The following is a 19,927-nucleotide window of genomic DNA, read 5'->3' as shown; positions in this document are numbered from 1 at the left end:
AATTTTTATAACATGGGTGCATCATTAAAGAAAGGAGAGAAAAAAAGTATTTAAGTAATATTTGATCTCTGCTATTCTAGGTAAATAACTCAACATTCAATCAAGTGCACTATTTTGCCTCTTTGGAGCATAGGTGCAACAAATAATATTAGACCAATTCTAAAAATAAATATGTACATAAAATACCTAGTTTGGTGGAGAGATCATGAGTTCACTTGCCCCATATATTTGCCTATAAATCCGCCCCTACCACGATTATGGGTTTAATCCTTGCGTAACATGATAGTATAGTCAATGTATATTCTTCCACATTTTAGCTGTTATGTTTCTATTTTACACGTCTTTTAAATTATTATTAAGAGATGGTTTATTATGGTATGTAGTCAATATTTTTTCCTTAAAAAAACAACTAATATTAAATTGGGAAGAAAGTAATTAATTGTATCTTGATTTCCAAAAATGACAAGTATTTTAATTCAATTATTTTTTAGTAACCACGGCAGCTAAAATGTAAGTATTTATTATGGGTCTCCATTGCGTTCTCCAACAACAATAACAATAACATATCCAGTATTATTTTATATCGTAGGGCTTGGGTGTATACGCAAGACCTTACCCCTACGTTGTGAATGTGAGGAGGTAGGAGGTCTCCATTGCGTTCTCCAAAAAATAGAAAAGGTAAGTTTTCATTTTTATTTAGATGCTGTCATAATAATTCAGGGTAAAAATGTAGGAGGTTTTCTAACCAGGGTTGCTTGCTCAAAGCCGTAGGCAATTTCAATTAATTTAGGCTCAGACCCTTTCAACCCACTAAAACAAATGCCAATAGGCACCCCTTTGTCATATGCAGCAGGCACACTAATTGCTGGAAATCCACCAATTGCAACAACAGCAGCAACACCAGAATCAGCAGTTACCAATGCATCCAACTTATACTTTTTCATCAACTTTTGTAATCCATCTTTTGTTAATCTTGATAAATTCCTCAAAGCTTTCAATTCTGTTTCCCCAGTTCCATTTGTTGCTTCAGCTGCCAAAAATATATCTTGACCAAATTCCTTGAGCATTTCCTGAAATAAATTAAGTTAAATTAGTTGCTAAGGTGATATAAATTGATTCTTGTAGATTATTTGATCATGGATAACGTACCAGTTCAGAATTGTTTTGATTGAAGATTATTATATCTGCTAAAGATCGAACAGGGGAATCAACTAGCTCTTGTAGATAAGCATTTAAGGCTATCTTCATTTCAGCCAATACTGCTGATGCTTCACCGCTCAGATTAAAGTCTAAAATTGTCTCAATGTTCGCTATGTTCACATTATCTATCAAGACTGCACCTTGTAGCCTGCATTTGAGGAAAACATCATAAAAGAAGGATTATTTTTATGTTTCCTTGGAAGACATGATTATTGAGGGAAGCCTTGGCGTAACTGGTAAAGTTGTTGTCATGTGACCAGGAGGTCATGGGTTTAAGCCATGAAAACAACATCTTGCCGAAATGCAGGGTAAGACTGCATATAATAGACCCTTGTGGTCCGGCCCTTCTTCAGACACCGCGCATAACGGGAGCTTAGTGTACCACCTGCCCCCTTGGAAGACATGATTATTGCTTCCAAATTAGATACTAAAGATAATTCCATTTCTATAGATTGATGGTGTAAATAATTTTCACTCTAGTTTAACCTGTTGTAGTTGGTTCCATGTCTTATGTCCCAAGAAATTAGTTTCACTTATTAGGAACAGTTACATGTAGTTATTTTTTCAGTGAATTAATTTTCTTACACTTAGTGTATAGAAATTTAACTCGCATGAGAAATTAGGAACTCCTAAAATGATGTCTTTCAGCAACAACAAAGTACCTGAGTGTTTGGAGATGTTTCTCAAAAGCTTGAGCCAAAGCAGGATTATCTGTGAAATTGAAGAATGGTTCCCTCACTATTCCCAATCTCTTGCCCTTAAGGCCATCTACTTTCAGAAATCGAGTATAACCACCAGGAGGGATTAATTTTTCTGCTGCACGAGTTGCAGCTGCATCATTGTGGTCAAAGCCTACAATAACATCAAGAACATGAACAGAATCCGCTACAGTTCTAGCAATTGGCCTGTCTAACCAAAGCATAAGACAAGTTAGTATTGGTATAATTAAGAATTATTAAATCAAATGGATATGAACTTAGATGTGATCTACCCAATGGAGTCTTGTCTGGGAGTAACTGGGATGACCCCAGCTCGGCTAGTGAGACCAACGGTTGGTTTGATGCCTACAACTGCATTAGAGCTGGCGGGGCATAAAATGGAACCACGGGTTTCTGTCCCTATTGATACAGATACCATGTTTGCTGCCACTGATATTGCTGATCCGCTACTGGAGCCACAAGGGTCTGCTGAGAGAACATAAGGATTCTGCATAGGAGTTGCGCACATATAACTGGTTTGGCATAGTAACTTAGGTTGCAAATTGAAGTAGCTATTAAAATGTGCTAAAGTAGTAGCTAGATACTAGTAGCAGTAAAAGGGCAGCCCGGGTCACTAAACTACCGCTATGCGCGGGGTTCGGGGAAGGGCCGAACCACAAGGGTCTATTGTACGCAGCCTTACCCTATATTTTTGCAAGAGGCTGTTTCCACTGCTCGAACCCGTGACCTCCTGGTCACATGACAACAACTTTACCAGTTACGTCAATGTTCCTCTTACCCTACTAGTAGCAGTAAGTACATGCATGCATAACTTGCCTTTCCTTGTCCACCTCTGGGACTCCAGCCATTGGGTGCCGTTAGCGCCCTAGAATGAGCCCACTCGCTAAGGCTAGCTTTACCTAGTACAATTGCCCCTGATTTTCTCAGCTTTGTCACTACACCTGCGTCCCGTGGCACCACTGATCCCAGTAATGAAAAAGATCCAGCAGTTGTGTTAAGCTTATCTTTTGTTGCTATATTATCCTTAAGAAGTATTGGAATACCATGCAACATGGATAAAGAACATGACTTCGTAATTGCCTCGTTCCTCTCATTGTCGGCCTTCTCAGCTTCCAAGAGTGCGTCAGGATTTATCTGTAGAAGATACTATTAAATAAATAATTGTGTATTTTTTTAGCAGTTTGAACTTGGTAATACTTTTTCACATTACCTCTATAACAGCTTTAAGAACTGGATTAAGGCGTGAAATTTCTCCTATGTAGAACTCGACCAGCTGCCTCGACGTTAGATGGTTTTGGCTAAAAGCAAGCTGAAGATCAGTAATGCTAGCTTCTTTGATCGAGAATGCATGGCAGATATCAATTTGCGACCATCCCAAAAGAGATAATGCCGTTAGAATAAGAAATGCAAACAAGGAATAAACGTTCATAGTGCTAATTTTAGCCAAGATGCAGCATATCCCTAAAAGATGGATGTAACTGCACTTCACTCTCCAAATTTTTGATGATTCAGTGACTTTTCTATTTTGATACGAGTGAATTGGAAAATAAACAATTCTTGAATGATGTCAGGGATTAATCGAAAAATAAATATTTATAGAGTGCCAAGATATTTAATTCTTGTCACGGTACGTCTGCCGGCAGCATTCGGCAGTATTGAATTTTAAGGAATTTTCAATGTAAGATATCTTTTTGATCGACTTAGATCCTGTGCCTTATCCTTGTTGAGTTATTCAACAATAGGATAATTCAGTTATTAACATCCAACCTACTTAAGCTAATAATAAGACAGCTTTATAAGCGGCAACATCATATAGCTAGGCTGCTAGTATTCTAAAATAGACAATGGAATCTAGTCGTAATACAGAACGGGTAAAATAAGTAATTCACATATCACAAATTCACAATCCCTACATAATTATTCACTATATACCAATCTCTATATTACTTCATAAACAACCCTTGCATTACCATCCCTACATAACTAGAAAAGAATTTCTTTTAAGCTTAACTGGTCAAAGTTAGACAAATTCAAAGGATTTCAAAAAATAGCAAGCAAATAACATGGTACAATGCACCATTAGATGCACATGCAGCAGTAAGCAATGTTCTTTACTTTCTTTGATTCAAAATCTTCTCTATTTTTCAGGGCAAACAATATCAATGTGAAACAGTTGCTTTGCTTCCTTCACATTAAACTACGGAAGGAGGTCGCCGAACTTTGCTAGATTGTTCAACTTCGATTAGCTTTGGTTCAGTACCCTTCAACCCTCCAAAACAGATTCCAAAGGGCATGCCATCACTTTCATAGCCGGCTGGCACGGTTATTGCTGGGTAGCATCCTATTGCAAAAACAGGGGAGGCACGTGAACCAGGCGCGACCATTGCGTCTAGCTCATAGTCCTTCATCATTTTCTCAAATCCATTTCGTGAAAATTTACGCAATTTCTCCACAATTTTCTTCTCTTCCTCCCCGTATCCGTCAGTCTTCTCGGCTGCTATAAAGGTATGTTGGTCATACTCGGTATGTTTCTCCTGTAGTAAAAATGTCCATTGGATATTTTCAAATTACATAGATAAAAGTATATACAGCTCAAAAATCAAGCCACTATTTTTATTCCACCTCCATGTCACAGGGCAGGGAAAAGCTATTGCCTTTTACACCCAAAGCTCCCAAAAGTATCAAAAGGTTGGGGTCTTAGACATCAACTTTATGACACATATAGCCATTTCATTTGTTGAGTGAATTGCACCCCGTCTAGGAAGTAAGGGAACTGTCTTGACTGTGTTTGAAACTATCTTAGCCTTCGAGTAGATGAGCTAGACTACCCTATGTACTAATTTTGACACAATGCTAAAAAAATTCGCCGTTTTGGTATTTCCTCACATGGACAGAGGATGTTCTACTTAATCAAAACTAGTCTAAGGCAGAAATGAGATACTGTTTCTGGTTCTTGATATTACTTCATGTTGGTTTTACTTAATGCATAATGATCTTTACAGCAAAGCAATTTTACGTACCAACTCAGAGTTGCGCTCATTAAAAGCGATAATGTCAGCCAATGACCTGACAGGTGAAGTGATCAACTCTTTCAGGTATGCATTGATTGCCGTCTTGAATTCAACCATCATCACCAATGCTTCACCGCTGTGATTTGGATCCATAATCTCTTCACCATGCTCAGGTTGTCTACCAGAGTTGCTCCTTGTTGTCTTAAATTCCAACATAAGGTCCACCAAAAATAACAAAGCATCATAAGGTCCATCAGATAACTACAAGTGTTCTATAACCAGGAAAGCAAGTCATGCCTTCTTATTTTTCATTTGCAATTTTTGAAGATAAAATGTGACTTGAGGTTACAAAGCTTCATACCTTAGTAAATCCAGGTGATGCTCAAAAGCTGATTTTTCAATTTCTCCATGTATCATTTCCACAAATGGATGTCTGACAATGCCTATCCGCTTCCTTTTCAGACCATCTTCCCTGAGAAACTGCTTATAGCCACCCTCAGGAATATATTTAGCTGCTTCCCTGGTGACTTCGTCTCTTGGATCCACTCCAACAATTACATCAAGCAGGTAAACTGCATCAGTGACATTCCTGCATATAGGCCTGAAAAGCAAAAAAATATATATACATATTTATGTTTTATGGAGGTCTGATTCACATTGCCAAAATATCAGCATGTAAGTTTCTAAAAAATAATCTTAAACCAAATATTTGCCACGAAGATTAAGTGGAATCCTGATTAACACCCAACCTTTAGAAAACAAATGCTACAAATTAAATTAGGTTGAACTAAATCTACATTTATATCAAACTAGATTACAAGTAGCATCAGATCAATAAAATACTTTTTTTTATATAACTTGCTGCTGTGATCTTCTGTTAGCTCACGAGAAACTTGAAAGCACTTCTTCTGATAAAGAACCTCTATTTAAGTCTGCTTCTTTAACATCATTGTCAACATCACTGAGACAGTAACACAACTTCTTCTTTAACTTGTGTTCAGTAATAATCAATTTAATTGAAAAACACCTAACAAAAATACACTCACCCAATAGTGTCCCAGAGGGATGTCATTGGTATGATCCCAGCCCGACTTGTGAGCCCAACCGTAGGTTTCAGCCCTACAACTGAATTGTGATCTGCTGGACAGATGATGGAGCAGTGAGTCTCAGTCCCTAGAGAGACTGCCGCCATATTTGCAGCAACAGATATTGCACAGCCACTACTCGACCCACATGGGGATCCAGACGGGCAATAAGGATTCTACATTATATAAAAAGGTAAAAGTAATGTTTATAATGTTAAAAATTTGACACTTGGTCCCAGTAAGCTTGTACATGATAATATAATACTCTTTCTAGCTCTACAAATAAGATTTATTCAAATCTGTACAAGATAAGAAATTTTGAAGCATGAATTATTATCCAAACAAATAGCTCTATTGCATCATCCATATGCCACATTATATGCTGGTACTCTGCGCAAATTGCAATTTATCACAGAATATAGTCGTCATCCACTTTCAGAACTGTAACTTCTCTCTCCGTCTTTGTTTAATTGCAAGGAATATGTGACACAAATGACCAAAGAGTTTAAGTTATGTGCACTAACACTAACAGTACAAAAAAAATCATTCAGTCAGGTCACATATAAGGTCATTACAAGTAAATCTCTGTGATAAACATTAATTTGTAATAACTAACTTGGTCCCAGTAAGCTTGTACAAGATAAGAAATTTCGAAGCATGAATTGTTATCCAAACAAATAGCTCTATTGCATCATCCATATGCCACATCCTATGCTGGTAATCTGCGCAAATTGCAATCTATCACAAAATATAGTCGTCATCCGCATTCAGAACTGTAACTTCTCTCTCCGTCTCCCTTTTTTAAAACAATTGTTGCTTTCTTGTTTGTTTAATTGTAAGGAATATGTGACACAAATGACCAAAGAGTTTATGTTATGTGCACTAACACTGACAGTACAAAAAAAATCATACAGTCAGGTCACATATAAGGTCATTACAAGTAAATCTCTGTGATAAACATTAATTTGTAATAACTAACTTGCCATCACAGGTTAAATTATATTGACAGTCTGCTTGCGTACAGCAACAGGCAAGGTAAAATGTAGAGCAGCACGGTGTTTAGTGTTGAAATTGTCAAAAGTCCCACATCGGTGGGTGACAATTTGCCTTCTCATCTTCTTAAGACATTTGTATCTTCTCTCTTTAGTATTATTTCACTTGCATTTTGGAGTGGAATAAAATATTGGTTGTATCCGAGGAAGTAGGCAAAATTAGCCGAACCTCGTAAATTCTGGTGTTCCTTTTATTGTTGTCTTATTGTCTTATTTATTATTTAGGGACTGCCATAATTTTGGTATAGTAGTTGTGACTCATTCACACTATATACATTTGGCTTTCGCAACAATTGGTATCGGAACCAAGGTATTGTCTAAGTATGCTCTGTGGTTGCAGCATCGTCTGATCTTCTACATCAGAAAAGATTTATCTTGGTAACTGAGCCAAGGTTCTGACTGAATATGCTCTTTGGTTGCAGCTTAGTCTGATCTTCCACACCAGAAAGGAAATAATCTTGATTTGTGTCGCTATTAAATAATATTTGTGACAAAAATGGGAGACAATAAACAAGAAGAATCTACATCAAGTGTCAATAATACGTCATCGTTGCCATCTTCATTTATGACAAGAATTGTGTCAAATGCAAAATTTGCGATAGAAATTTTTGACGGGTCAAGACATTTTGGGATGTGGCAAGACGAGGTTCTAGATGTCCTTTTTCAACAAGGGTTAGATCTTGCCATTGAAGAAAAGAAACCAGATGTTATTGGAAAAGAAGATTAGAAAATTATCAACCGTATTACTTACGGTACCATTCGATCCTACCTTGCTAGAGAGCAGAAATATCCATACACAAAGGAAACTTCTGCAAGTAAATTATGGAAAGCACTGGAGGATATATTTTTGAAGAAAAATAGTCAAAATAAATTGTACATGAAGAAAAGACTGTTTCGCTTCACCTATGTTCCTGGTACCACAATGAATGAACATGTCACCAGTTTCAATAAGTTGGTCACAGATTTGCAAAATATGGATGCAACTTTTGATGATGGTGACTTGGCCTTGATATTGTTGGGGTCACTTCCTGATGAGTACGAGCATCTTGAAACTACTCTACTCCATGAAAATGACGAAGTTTCTCTCAGCGAAGTTTGTTCGGCCTTGTACAGCTATGAACAAAGAAAGGGAGAAAAACAAAAGGGCGGAGAAGGAAAAGCACTGGTTGTGAGGGGTCGTCCTCAAAATCAAACGAGGATAAAGAAGGGAAGATCCAAGTCAAGATCTAGATCCAGCAAAGATGAATGAGTTTTTTGTCGAGAAAAGAGGCACTGGAAGAAAGACTTTCCGAAGTTGAAAATAAAGCCAAACATAACAATGGAAAGGCCATTATGGATTCAAATGTAGCTGATTGTGATGATTCAGACTTCTCATTAGTTACAACAGAGTCGTCAACATCATCAGACATATGGTTGATGGACTCGGTTTGTAGTTATCATATGTGTCCCAACAGGGACTGGTTCGTGAATTTTCAAGAAGGAGAATATGGAGTCATCCACACAGCACACAACAACCCTCTTACCTCATATGGCATTGGTTCAATACGATTAAGGAACCATGATGGAATGATCAGAACATTAACAGATGTTCGATATGTACCGGGTTTGAAAAAGAATCTATCTTTGTGGGAGCTCTAGAATCAAAAGGGTTCAAAATCATTGCAGAAAATAAAGTGATGAGAATATGCTCTGGTGCACTAGTGGTAATGAAGGCCAATCGTAAGAACAATAATATGTACCGCTATCGTAGTAGTACAATTATTGGGACAGCGACAGTGACATCCAGTGACAATAAAGAGGCAGAAGCAGCCAGGCTATAGCACATGCGTTTAGGGCATGCTGGAGGAAAATCCCTGAAAACTCTATCAGATCAAGGATTGTTAAAAAGGAGTAAAGACTTGCAACTTGGAGTTTTGTGAGCATTATGTCAAAAGGGAAACAGACAAGGGTTAAATTTGGTACAGCGATCCATAATACTAACGGTATTTTGGATTATGTACACTCTGATGTTTGGGGTCCTTCCAAAACACCTTCATTGGGTGGGAAGCACTATTTTGTAACCTTTGTTGATGATTTTTCCCGAAGAGTGTGGGTGTATACAATGAAGAGGAAAGATGAAATGTTGGGAATTTTTCTCAAATGGAAAACAATGGTGGACAATCAAACAGGCAGGAGGATCAAGTGTATTCGCACAAACAATGGAGGTGAATACGAAAATGATCATTTCAATAAGGTTTGTGAAAATGATGGCATCGTCCGACACTTCACTATCAGACATACACCATAACAGAATGGAGTGGCAGAACGTATGAACCGGACCTTACTGGAGAAAGTACGGTGCTGGGCAAAGAATTTTGGGCTGAGGCAATTACATATGCATGCCACCTCATTAATCGTCTACCATCTGCTGCTATTGATGGCAAGACACCATTTGAAAAATGGTATGGAAAGCCTGCTGTAGATTATGACTCTTTGCACGTGTTTGGCTCAACTGCATATTATCATGTGACAGAGTCAAAATTGGATCCAAGGGCAAAGAAGGCTATTTTTATGGGAATTACTTCTGGAGTCAAAGGATATCGCTTATGGTGTCCTATGACAAAGAAAGTAATATTCAGCAGGGATGTTACCTTTGATGAATCTGCTATGGTAAATAAGGTAACAGAAGATACCAAACAAAATGAGGGTGCTTCTAAGCAGGTGGAGTTTGAGGGAAAATTTATTTTTCCTACACAAGAAGCAGATGAGGTAACAAATGAAGATTATCCTCTGGAAGAAGAGCCAGTAGAGAGGGAGATTCCAACTCAGGAACCTCAACAGCAACTTGAATCAATAGCAACCAGCAGGCCAAAAAGGACAATAACAAAACATGTTCGCCTTATAGAGACGGTTACTTGTGCCGCCTCAATTGTAGCTGATGATGTTCCTACAACTTATAAAGACACAGTCCAAAGTTCAGAAGAAGATAAGTGGAGGATTGCCATGAATGATGAAAAACAGTCCCTTCATCAGAATCATACATGGAGATTAGCCAATCTCCCGGGAAAGAAAGCAATTGGGTGCAAATGGGTATTTGCAAAGAAAGAAGGATTTCCTAACCAAAAAGATGTTCGCTACAAAGCAAGATTGGTGGCCAAAGGATATGCTCAAAATGAGGGAATTGATTACAATGAAGTGTTTTTTCCAGTTATAAAACATTCCTCCATTAGAATTATGTTGGCTTTGGTAGCACAGTTGGATTGGAACTAGTTCAAAGGGATGTAAAAACTGCGGTTTTACATGGAAACTTGGAGGAGGAAATCTACATGACTCAGCCAGAAGGATTCAAAGTTGATGGAAAGGAAAATATGGTGTGCAAACTTGAAAAATCGTTGTACGGATTGAAACAATCTTCTAGACAATGGTACAAACGATTTGACAAGTTTATGTTGCGGCAAAGGTACAAGAGAAGCAAGTACGATCATTGTGTGTATTTGCGCAAGATTAAAGATGGTTCCTTTATATATTTTCTCTTATATGTTGATGATATGTTGATAGCTTCCAAGAATTCGGAAGAAATTGATAAGTTGAAGATTCAACTGAAGAAGGAGTTCGAGATGAAGGATCTGGTGAGGCAAAGAAAATTCTTGGCATGGAGATAATAAGAGATAGACGTCCAAAGAAACTCTGTTTATCTCAGAAAAAATATTTGAAAAGAGTACTACAACGTTTTGGTATAGATGAAAAGACTAAGCTAGTTAGTACTCCACTTGCTCCCCATTTTAAGCTAAGTACTACTATGTCGCCAAAAGATGAAGCTGAACGAGTATATGTCAAAGGTACCATACGCAAATGTTGTTGGTAGCTTGATGTATGCAATGGTCTGTACGAGACCTGACATTTCACAAGTTGTTGGAGTTATTAGCAGATATATGCATAACCCAGGAAAGGAGCATTGGCAAGCTGTGAAGTGGATTCTACGGTATATTCGTAATACTGTAGATGTTGGGATAGTTTTTGAGCAGGAATGCAATCAGTCTGCAGTTGGATATTGCGACTCAGATTTTGCGGGTGACCTGGACAAACGAAGATCAACTACTGGTTATGTGTTTATTTTTGCAAAGGCACCAGATAGTTGGAAGTCTACTTAACAGTCAACGGTTGCTTTGTCTACAACAGAGGCAGAGTACATGGCTATTACAGAGGCTGTGAAGGAGGCAATTTGGCTTCAAGGTTGCTAAAGGAGCTTGGTATTGGACAAAAAAGTATCACAATTTTTTGTGATAGTCAAAGTGCTATTCAATTAGCGAAGAACCAAGTTTATCATGCAAGGACGAAGCACATTGATGTTCAGTATCATTTTGTACGAGAAATCATAGAAGAAGGTGGAGTCACGGTGAAGAAAATTCATACTACGGAGAATCCTGCTGATATGCAGACAAAAGTGGTGACTGCGGTCAAGTTTCAACATTGTTAGGATTTGATCAACATTGTTGAACACTAAAGATTGAAGATGAAGACACAATCAAAATTTGTTATTGAGAGAAAATTGAAGGTGTGAAATTTTGCTAAGGTGGAGATTTGTTTAAAATTGTCAAAAGTCCTTGGGTGACAATTTTGGATGGGAATTTTTTCCTATAAAAGGAGGCCTAATGTTTAGGATTAAGACACACCTCTCATTTGACTTCTCATCTTCTTAAGGCATTTGTATCTTCTCTCTTTAGTATTATTTCACTTGTATTTTGGAGTGGAATAAAATATTGGTTGTATCTGAGGAAGTAGGCAAAATTAGCCGAACCTCGTAAATTCTGGTGTTCCTTTTATTGTTGTCTTATTTATTATTTAGTGGCTGACATAATTTTGGTATAGTAGTTGTGACTCATACACACTATATACATTTGGCTTCCGCAACATTTAGCACTTATTTGGTATCTATTTTCATATCAAGGAAGAAGGGGAGCCTTGGCGTATCTGGTAAAGTTGTTGCCATGTGACCAGAAGGTCACGGGTTCGAGCCGTGGAAACAACCTCTTGCAGAAATGCAGGGTAATGCTGCGTACAATAGATCATTGTGGTCTGGCCCTTCCCGAACCCTACACATAGCGAGAGCTTAGTGCACCGGGTTGCCCTCTTATTTTCATAGTAAGGAAAGCTGATAAATTAATCTTATAATCTGGGAACAAAGATCAAATGACAAAACTAGAACAAGGCATGAATCTCTCAGCTCACAAGTAAAATCTCTATAAATGGAAACAGAGAAGCAACATATACATCAAATTGGTCAAATATGTATTTCTTTCGACCTTCTGAATAAAGAAAGATAAAAGGGGCAAAGAGTAACAAACCACTCCTTGTCCAGATCTAGCACACCAACCATTAGGAACTCCACTGAGAGAACGAAACTTATACCATTCAGTGAGACTCGCCTTCCCCAAAATAATAGCGCCTGCTTTCCTCAACTTCTCCACTACTCCAGCATCTCGTGGAACCTCAGATCCTAACAAAGCATAAGATCCAGCAGTAGTATTCAACTTATCTTTTGTCCCAAATGTGTCCTTAACAAGTACAGGAATTCCATGTAAATCCCCTAAAAAATTACCACCTTGATTAGTGATACTGCTACTTCTCTTTTTATCAGCCTCATCAGCTAAATTCTGAGCGTCCGGGTTAACCTCGATAATGCCGCGAAGCAGCGGATTTAGGGTTTCAATTTGGTGAAGGTAAAAGTCAACCAGCTTTCTTGCTGTAAGTTTGTTTTGTGCAAATGCTTGGTGGATTTCCTTAATGGTGATTTCTTCAATCTTGAAAGCCATTTCGCCTTCCATACTTTTTCTGATTGTAATTCAAGATAATTAGTGGAACTATGAGCTTATGAGTATTACTATTACGAGTTCTTTGATATATATGAGCTCCATTTCTTTTCTTTTTCTTTTTTCGTTTCTTCTGGGCAAAAGGTACCATGTGCATAACTTCGAAGCTACTGCATAGAGCCGATTGACTTGGGGGATGATTATCTTATACTCCTCCTTCTGCTTCAAATTATTTGTCAGTGTTTGCCCCTTAATAAAATATTCCCTCAGGTCCACTTTACAACAAGAGGCGGAGGTAGATGGTTGACTACGAATTGAACCCTAACTTTTCACCCACAAATTTATATGTAAAAATTCCTTAAAATTATAAAAATTAATGGGTTCAATGCTAATATCGAACTCATAAAATATAAATCATGGATTCCGCCTTTGTTTAAAACTTGTTTGGATGTTTGTTACGTGTTTGCTTTGATTTAATTGTTACTTAAATTCTTATTGTATCGTATCGTTAAATTTGTTGTTACATAACGATAAAAAAATTACTTTATGGAACGACGGATTTATTGTGGTCGCATAGTTCCCTTATTTTTTTCTCATCTTACCCTTCCTTATTATTAAATAATCATATTTTATCCTTTACTCTACCTTTTCATTGTATAATATTGCAAATTCATTCTTCATATTGTTGTTGCATCACACCATGAAACGACGAAAAGCAATACAATCTATCCAAACATTATATATATCAAAACGATACAGTGCAATACAATACTATATTATACGATACATAATGGAACGATACATAATAACCCTCCAAACAAGTCGTTAATTAATATTTTTAATTGTTGAATCCACCTTTTAGCATTAATTAAAGATATCCAAAAATAATAGTATTAATTAATCAGTTTTTTCATCTTCATCTCAATTAGTTAAGAGACAATCAAAACATATATACAGTTGAATCATTCTTTCATCTTCATGTTTACTATTTATATGATACATGGATAAATATTAAGATATTAAAATGAAGAAATAAATATAACAAAATGGTTTATAAACCCACTTTTCCCTTTCTCTGCCAGTGCCGGACTTGTTCCATTTTCAGAGTTTATTTTGCCTCTAAAAATGTAGTCCCTTTACATGTTTTGCGAAAATGTAAAATTGATTAGGAAGATCATCTCACAACGAGTATGAATATGATGTTTTCATTTTGTTTGTTAAATCCCGCTAACAAAAAGAAAATAAAATCATACCATGATGATTTTGAAAACAATCATTCGAAAATTTGGATAAAATGAAGTTTCACCATGAGTTTAGGCATGAAAAATAATTTTAAGGTTTTTTTTTTTTTTTTCATTGAAGCAATCAAGTTAAAATAGCATGGGCTAGCCAGTTTTCGGACTGGTCATTCAAAAATAGTCAGCGTTTGTAAAGTCATTGAAAAATAACCACTATTTTGCTGCAACAGGGACCGGTCCAGCATAATATACTGGAGATCGGTGCACTTGTATATGAACTTCAAGCATATTATGCTGGAAATCTAACACGCGGAAAGTTCCAGCATAATATACTGGAGATTGGAGCACCTGTGTATGAACTTCCAGCATATTATGTTGGATCGGTATATTATACTGGAACTCCAGTATATTTATGCTGGAACTCCATTATAATATGCTGGAGTTCCAGTATACTTATGCTGGAACTCCAGTATATTATGCTGGAGTATTTTTCGGATTTTGAAAAGTGTTTTCGTTCAAATTTATCTTTACATGAAAAGTGACTAAATTTCGATTACTTTTGAAACTGTGGCTATTTTTGAATGACCACTTGTAAATCTGGCTATTTTTGAATTTCTCCCAGCAATCAACTCTCATTTCGGAGTCAATATAAGAGTTTACAATAGGGCAGTCAAATTTTGCGTAAGCCCAAATGACCCGTTCAACCCACCCAAAGCTGGGATTGGGCTAGTTATTGACCTGTCTATTTATTGAACTTAGCTCATATTGACCCAACTGATCTCAGCTCATTTAAAGTTTGGCTGATTTTTAGCCCGAATTCATCCATGAGTAACTTTGCCATAATATGTTAGAAATAATTTTTTTTGGTTGATCTGTTATGACCATATCAAAAGGAAAAAAAGTCTTATTTAGTATCTATACAATTCATAAGAAAATAACACATATTAAGAAGCTTGATAAGAGTTGGGCGGGTTGGGTTATGACCCAAATTTTAGTCTATCTTGACCTAGCTCATCTTAGCTCAAGTAACTTTTAAGCGGTTCAAATGACCCACCCTATTATTGACTCAACTCATTTTGACCCGCCCAAAATCGGCTCAACCCGCTCATTTGACACTCCGAGTTTACATGGTAGATAAATGTAGAACACATCCACAAGAATATAATCAGTAACATCAATAAATTAAAATATGGTATACTCCAAAATACTACAGTAAGAAATACAGAGCAAATGTACGAATAGTGTACGCCAAACGTCGTATTCTTATCCATGCAATGGAGCAATAACGTAACGTGCTGTATAGCTAAACATAGTATAACGTGATTAGCTCAACTATATATTAAGAAAAGTATACAAGGAAGACAAATTAATTAAACCAAATTAATCACTTGCAAGGATTGAACTTGCACGTGGCATTCCAATTGCCAGAATTAGCCCTCATAAAATTCAAAGCTGTGTGCAAAACATGTTGAGTAGATCCCATTAATGCCCAATTCATATGCTGAATTACACCCAATGGATGATAAGGAAACTGCACACTGTTATAAGAATTCAAAAGTGCAGTTGTTCCTTCTCTTAGCAAAGTCTTATAAGGTTCTCCTCTGCCTTTCATTCCTTCCCATAATGTTATATCAGTTCCATATTTTCTAGCAGCAATTAGACCAAATACAACTCCTACTTTTGAATCTGGTGTCACTACTTTCCAGTAGCATCTGTATTCTGGCATCATCCAGTTCCTGCAGTACAAAATGATGCCATTGTTTTACGTACAAAGTTTCTTTTTCTGATCTCAACACGTAAATGGTATTCCTAGCCATGTTTGACTAGGATCCACCGACACTGGAAAAAACTTATAGTAAGTAGTAGTTACAGAAGTTTACAAAATAAGGGTCCATATGTACAAACCAATAAAAACAGTTCCTTTTTTAACTAATTAAGGGCTCATTTGGTACGAGGGATAATGAATAATTGTTCCGGGACTAAATTTAGGAAGAATTTATGCCATGTTTGGTTGGTAAAAAATTGCGGTATAATTAATCCCGGAATTAGTTATCCCACGATTGTAGTATTTTTTTTTTATTCTTGTAGAAATGTGGAATAACTAATCCCGAAATAATTAATCCTGGGATACTTTCTTTTCAACCAAAATACCCTACGTGGAGCCAAAAGGAATGGTCTTTAAAGAAAGCAGATAGTAGAAGTAGGTTAGTTAGATACTAACTGCTGCAGTACTAATTTAGGGTGTGAGCTTATGTTCAGTAGTAAGGAAATCATTTTCTGAAAAATGTTTTCTGGAAATGACTTATTTCCTGAAAAATGTTTTCTGGTGTTCGATTGGAGGCTAAACATCAATATCAATATTAGTAAATTGATGGTGCGTCTGAAATTTATTAGTACTAAATATTAATATCAATAATGTCTGGAAATTCAGTGATATAAAGTAAAGATTGAAATAATTGTAATTGAAAATGACTCCCATCTAATTTCTCCCTTTTTGCGGAACTTTTTTTTAAGAAAATATTTTCTAGAAACCAAACAGCACCACTCATTTTCATGGAAAAGGAAATTCCCAAAAGATATTTTTCGCTATACAGTCAGACCTTTCTATAACATTATCTTTATATAAAAGTCTAAGTTTTTTGTGGAATTGATTTTTATGTTATGTTATATAATATATGTCATCTATAACAACACTTGTTTGACTGTACCAAACAAAGACCTCAATAAGAGATTGACATATGTATAGAATTTTAATGCCACGAATGTAATTATAGATACTTACTGGTGTGGGCAAGCTGAGGCTTCCAAATAAGGGAAAGGAGGCATTGGGGGTAAGTGAGGCATTGGAGGAGTAGGTGGTAGTGGTGGCAATGGAGGTATGGAAGGGGAAACAGGGTTGGGATGTGGTTGTGGTTGTGGTTGTGGTTGTGGATATGAAGAAGATTTTGGACAGAAAGACATAGGATCTGCTGGCTGAGAAATCAAAGGATCAACTATGTACATTTCCATATCAAACATCCTAAACATTAATCTTGGTGATTTCCCTTGACCTCCTCCTGTCCCACATCCTCTTGTCCCTTGCTCACTACTACCCGTAACCTGTGCAACAACAATGTCGAGTCATTTAAGCTCATCTCATTTCAAGAAAAAAAGGGCAGCCCGGTGCACTAAGCTCTCGCTATGCGCGGGGTCCGAGAAAGGACCAGACCACAAGGGTCTATTGTATGCAGCCTTACCCTGCATTTCTACAAGAGGTTGTTTCCACGGCTTGAACCTGTGACCTCCTGGTCACATAACAACAACTTTACCAGTTACGTAAAGGCTCCTCTTCAAGATTATGCAAAATATAAAAGTTGTCTATATTAACCTGTGCAACACAACCACTCAAATCTGGAGTACCATCGAATCTCATGGCAAAGTTTCCTAGCCAATTTGTTGTTTCTTCTCTCCATGTTGTCATTTGCCCATTGTTATCTGGGCATGCCATTGCTACATTTATTCCTGCACATAAATTTGGCACTCAAAACCTTAACTAACAATGGTAATAAGAAGCATTTAGATCACAGAATCTCTTTTCGAGTAAAATCAAGATTCAAGACTAAAAGGGAGCTTTGACACAATGGAAATATTTGTCACCATATAACCAAGAGGCCACAGATTTAAGTCGTGAAAACAACATTTTTCATAAATATAAGATAAAGCTACATATAATAGACTTGATGTGGCCCGACCCTTTCCAGCACCCGTACTGCCCTTATAATCAAGATTCAAGGATATCAAGAAGCAGGACAAACATTGGAATTTGGACGAGAAATACCAAAAACTAACAACAACAACAACAACAACAACAACCAGTATAATCCCACAAGTGGGTCTTGGGAGGGTAGTGTATACGCAGACCTTATCTTTACCCTGGGGCTAGAGAAGTTGTTTTCAATAGACCCTCGGCACAAGAAGATGAAATGCAAAAATACCAAAAAACTAAGTTGATTCTAATTAATGTCATATGTGAACTCAAAAAGAAATTAAAAGAATTACCACAATATAGGTTTAGTTACCATTTAGAGGATAATCAAAAAGAGAGACTTGGCCATCTTTGCATTGGTCACAGAAGACAGTGCCAGAGACCATTGCATAACCATGAATTCCACGAATGAATGCTGCTGCTGTAACAATTAGAAAAGCTGTAAAATAAAGCTTTTGGGACCAATCCATGATTTTTTTTTAGTTACTGAGAATGAGGGAAGAGAAAGAGACTTAAGTAGTAAAGCCAGTGGTTGGTTTTGAGTTCAATCTTGAATGTGAATAAAAAGCACTGATATGGTGGTAGAAGAATTTATGAAGCTTGGCTATACAGCAACACTCAACTGTCTCCATTAATGAGGTTTTGAAAAAAAAGGTTCTTGAAAAAGTATTTGGATCGGTACGGGTAAAAAATCATTATGATCCAGCTTTTTATTAGACAAACTAAAGCAATTTATTGCATTCACCAGCCTCTCATTTTGCTATACTGTTGTACCTTGGACTTATTATAGATACCACATAGCCATAGACATATTTGCAATTTGCAAAATTATACTCTTTTAGAAACTTGACTCGTGAGTTATGACCACTTAAATATCCTTCAAATTAATGTATGCAAGTGTTTAAGGTTCTTAATTATTTTTAAGGTTTTGGCTGAGAGACCTACCAATTTTTAACGTGCTGAATGTTCTTGTGTTTTTTTCTTTCTCTTTTTTCTTGCATACAATTCTAATGACATATTTTAGGTGCATTAATTAAGCTTATGGAAATGTCATAGTAAATGATTGTTTGTTGTTATGCATCTGCAGTTATATTTCATATCATGCATATGGCAGGGAGGAAGGTAGTTGCGATGCAAAGAGAACGTGGCAACCTGGAAACCAAGTTTACAGAGGACTTTGTGCTTTTACAAAATCCTGCATTCAGATATGATCAGTTTAAGTTTTATGTACTTTTTTCTTTCTTTCTTTTTTCTTAGCTCGGTGCACTAAGCTCCTACTCTGCGCGGGGTCGGAGCAGACCCTTGGATGCAATCTTACCTGTATTTCTGTAAGAGGTTATTTCAACAGCTCGAATTCGTGACTTCCTGGTCACATGACAGAATCGGGTCGCTTGTAAGATAATAATAATAACAATATTAATAAGAATGACACAGGAAGGAGAGGAGCATTTTTTTTTAATTTGCAAGTCATCACTAAATTACATACCTCACAGTTGGTGGTAGTTTTGAGATAAGTATGTGATTAGGGGTGTGCATTCGATTTATCGATTCGATTTTGACCCTTATCGATAATTACTTATCGATTATCGATTTGTACATATGTTTATCGTTATCATTTCAATAAGGTTCGATTTTTTCGATTTCGATTTATCGATTTTTGGGGCTTATCGATTCGGTTATCGATCACACCAATAAGAAAATTTGCGCGATTCCACGGAAAGTATTATCGCTATAAACACGCCTAACTAATATGGACAAAAAGAAGCTTAAATAAGACGAACACCGTTTATAACATAAAAATTGTGTCAACAAGCACATGCAGCGAAACTAAAGTAAGGGATCAAATGTATGCCTCCAACACTCCAACGGTATAAAAAAAATACATCATCACAGCTAATTCTGTTTTTCATTAATTTGAACTTCATTCCCTTGAGCTTTAAATATGATCATTCCTTAAATGTGGTAGAAGAAATAATAGGGTTAGGGACTTAGGGTAAAGAGAAGGGTATTATAGAATAAGGGTAAAAAAAAATAATTAATTTTTTTTTTGTCATTTTAGTATATCTTATCGGTTTATCGATAAACCGA

General features: G+C 36.7%; 2 protein-coding genes and 1 pseudogene across 2 annotated transcripts; all 3 read right to left on the bottom strand.

Moving 5' to 3' along the window:
* Window positions 1–576: 576 nt before the first annotated feature.
* On the bottom strand, window positions 577–3,539 carry LOC104230544 (probable amidase At4g34880). Its single transcript, XM_070161495.1, has 6 exons — window positions 3,130–3,539; window positions 2,736–3,053; window positions 2,192–2,406; window positions 1,863–2,105; window positions 1,150–1,348; window positions 577–1,070 (listed from the first exon to the last, which is right to left on the bottom strand). Exons 1-6 carry the CDS (start codon window positions 3,346–3,348, stop codon window positions 717–719), a joined length of 1,548 nt encoding a protein of 515 aa, XP_070017596.1. The 5' UTR covers window positions 3,349–3,539; the 3' UTR covers window positions 577–716.
* A 245-nt stretch (window positions 3,540–3,784) lies between these two features.
* Window positions 3,785–13,186, bottom strand: LOC138868140 (probable amidase At4g34880; annotated as a pseudogene).
* Window positions 13,187–15,256: 2,070 nt separating this feature from the next.
* LOC104230542 (uncharacterized) lies at window positions 15,257–18,416 on the bottom strand. Its single transcript, XM_009783376.2, has 4 exons — window positions 18,153–18,416; window positions 17,462–17,595; window positions 16,877–17,193; window positions 15,257–15,830 (listed from the first exon to the last, which is right to left on the bottom strand). The coding sequence occupies exons 1-4, from the start codon at window positions 18,307–18,309 to the stop codon at window positions 15,479–15,481; spliced, it is 960 nt and encodes a 319-aa protein (XP_009781678.1). The 5' UTR covers window positions 18,310–18,416; the 3' UTR covers window positions 15,257–15,478.
* Window positions 18,417–19,927: the final 1,511 nt, after the last annotated feature.

The sequence above is a fragment of the Nicotiana sylvestris genome, chromosome 1 (genome assembly GCF_000393655.2).
Source record: "Nicotiana sylvestris chromosome 1, ASM39365v2, whole genome shotgun sequence".
Lineage (NCBI taxonomy): Eukaryota > Viridiplantae > Streptophyta > Magnoliopsida > Solanales > Solanaceae > Nicotiana > Nicotiana sylvestris.
The sequence above is the reverse complement of the archived record's forward strand: the minus strand, read 5'-3'. Positions and strand labels throughout refer to the sequence as shown.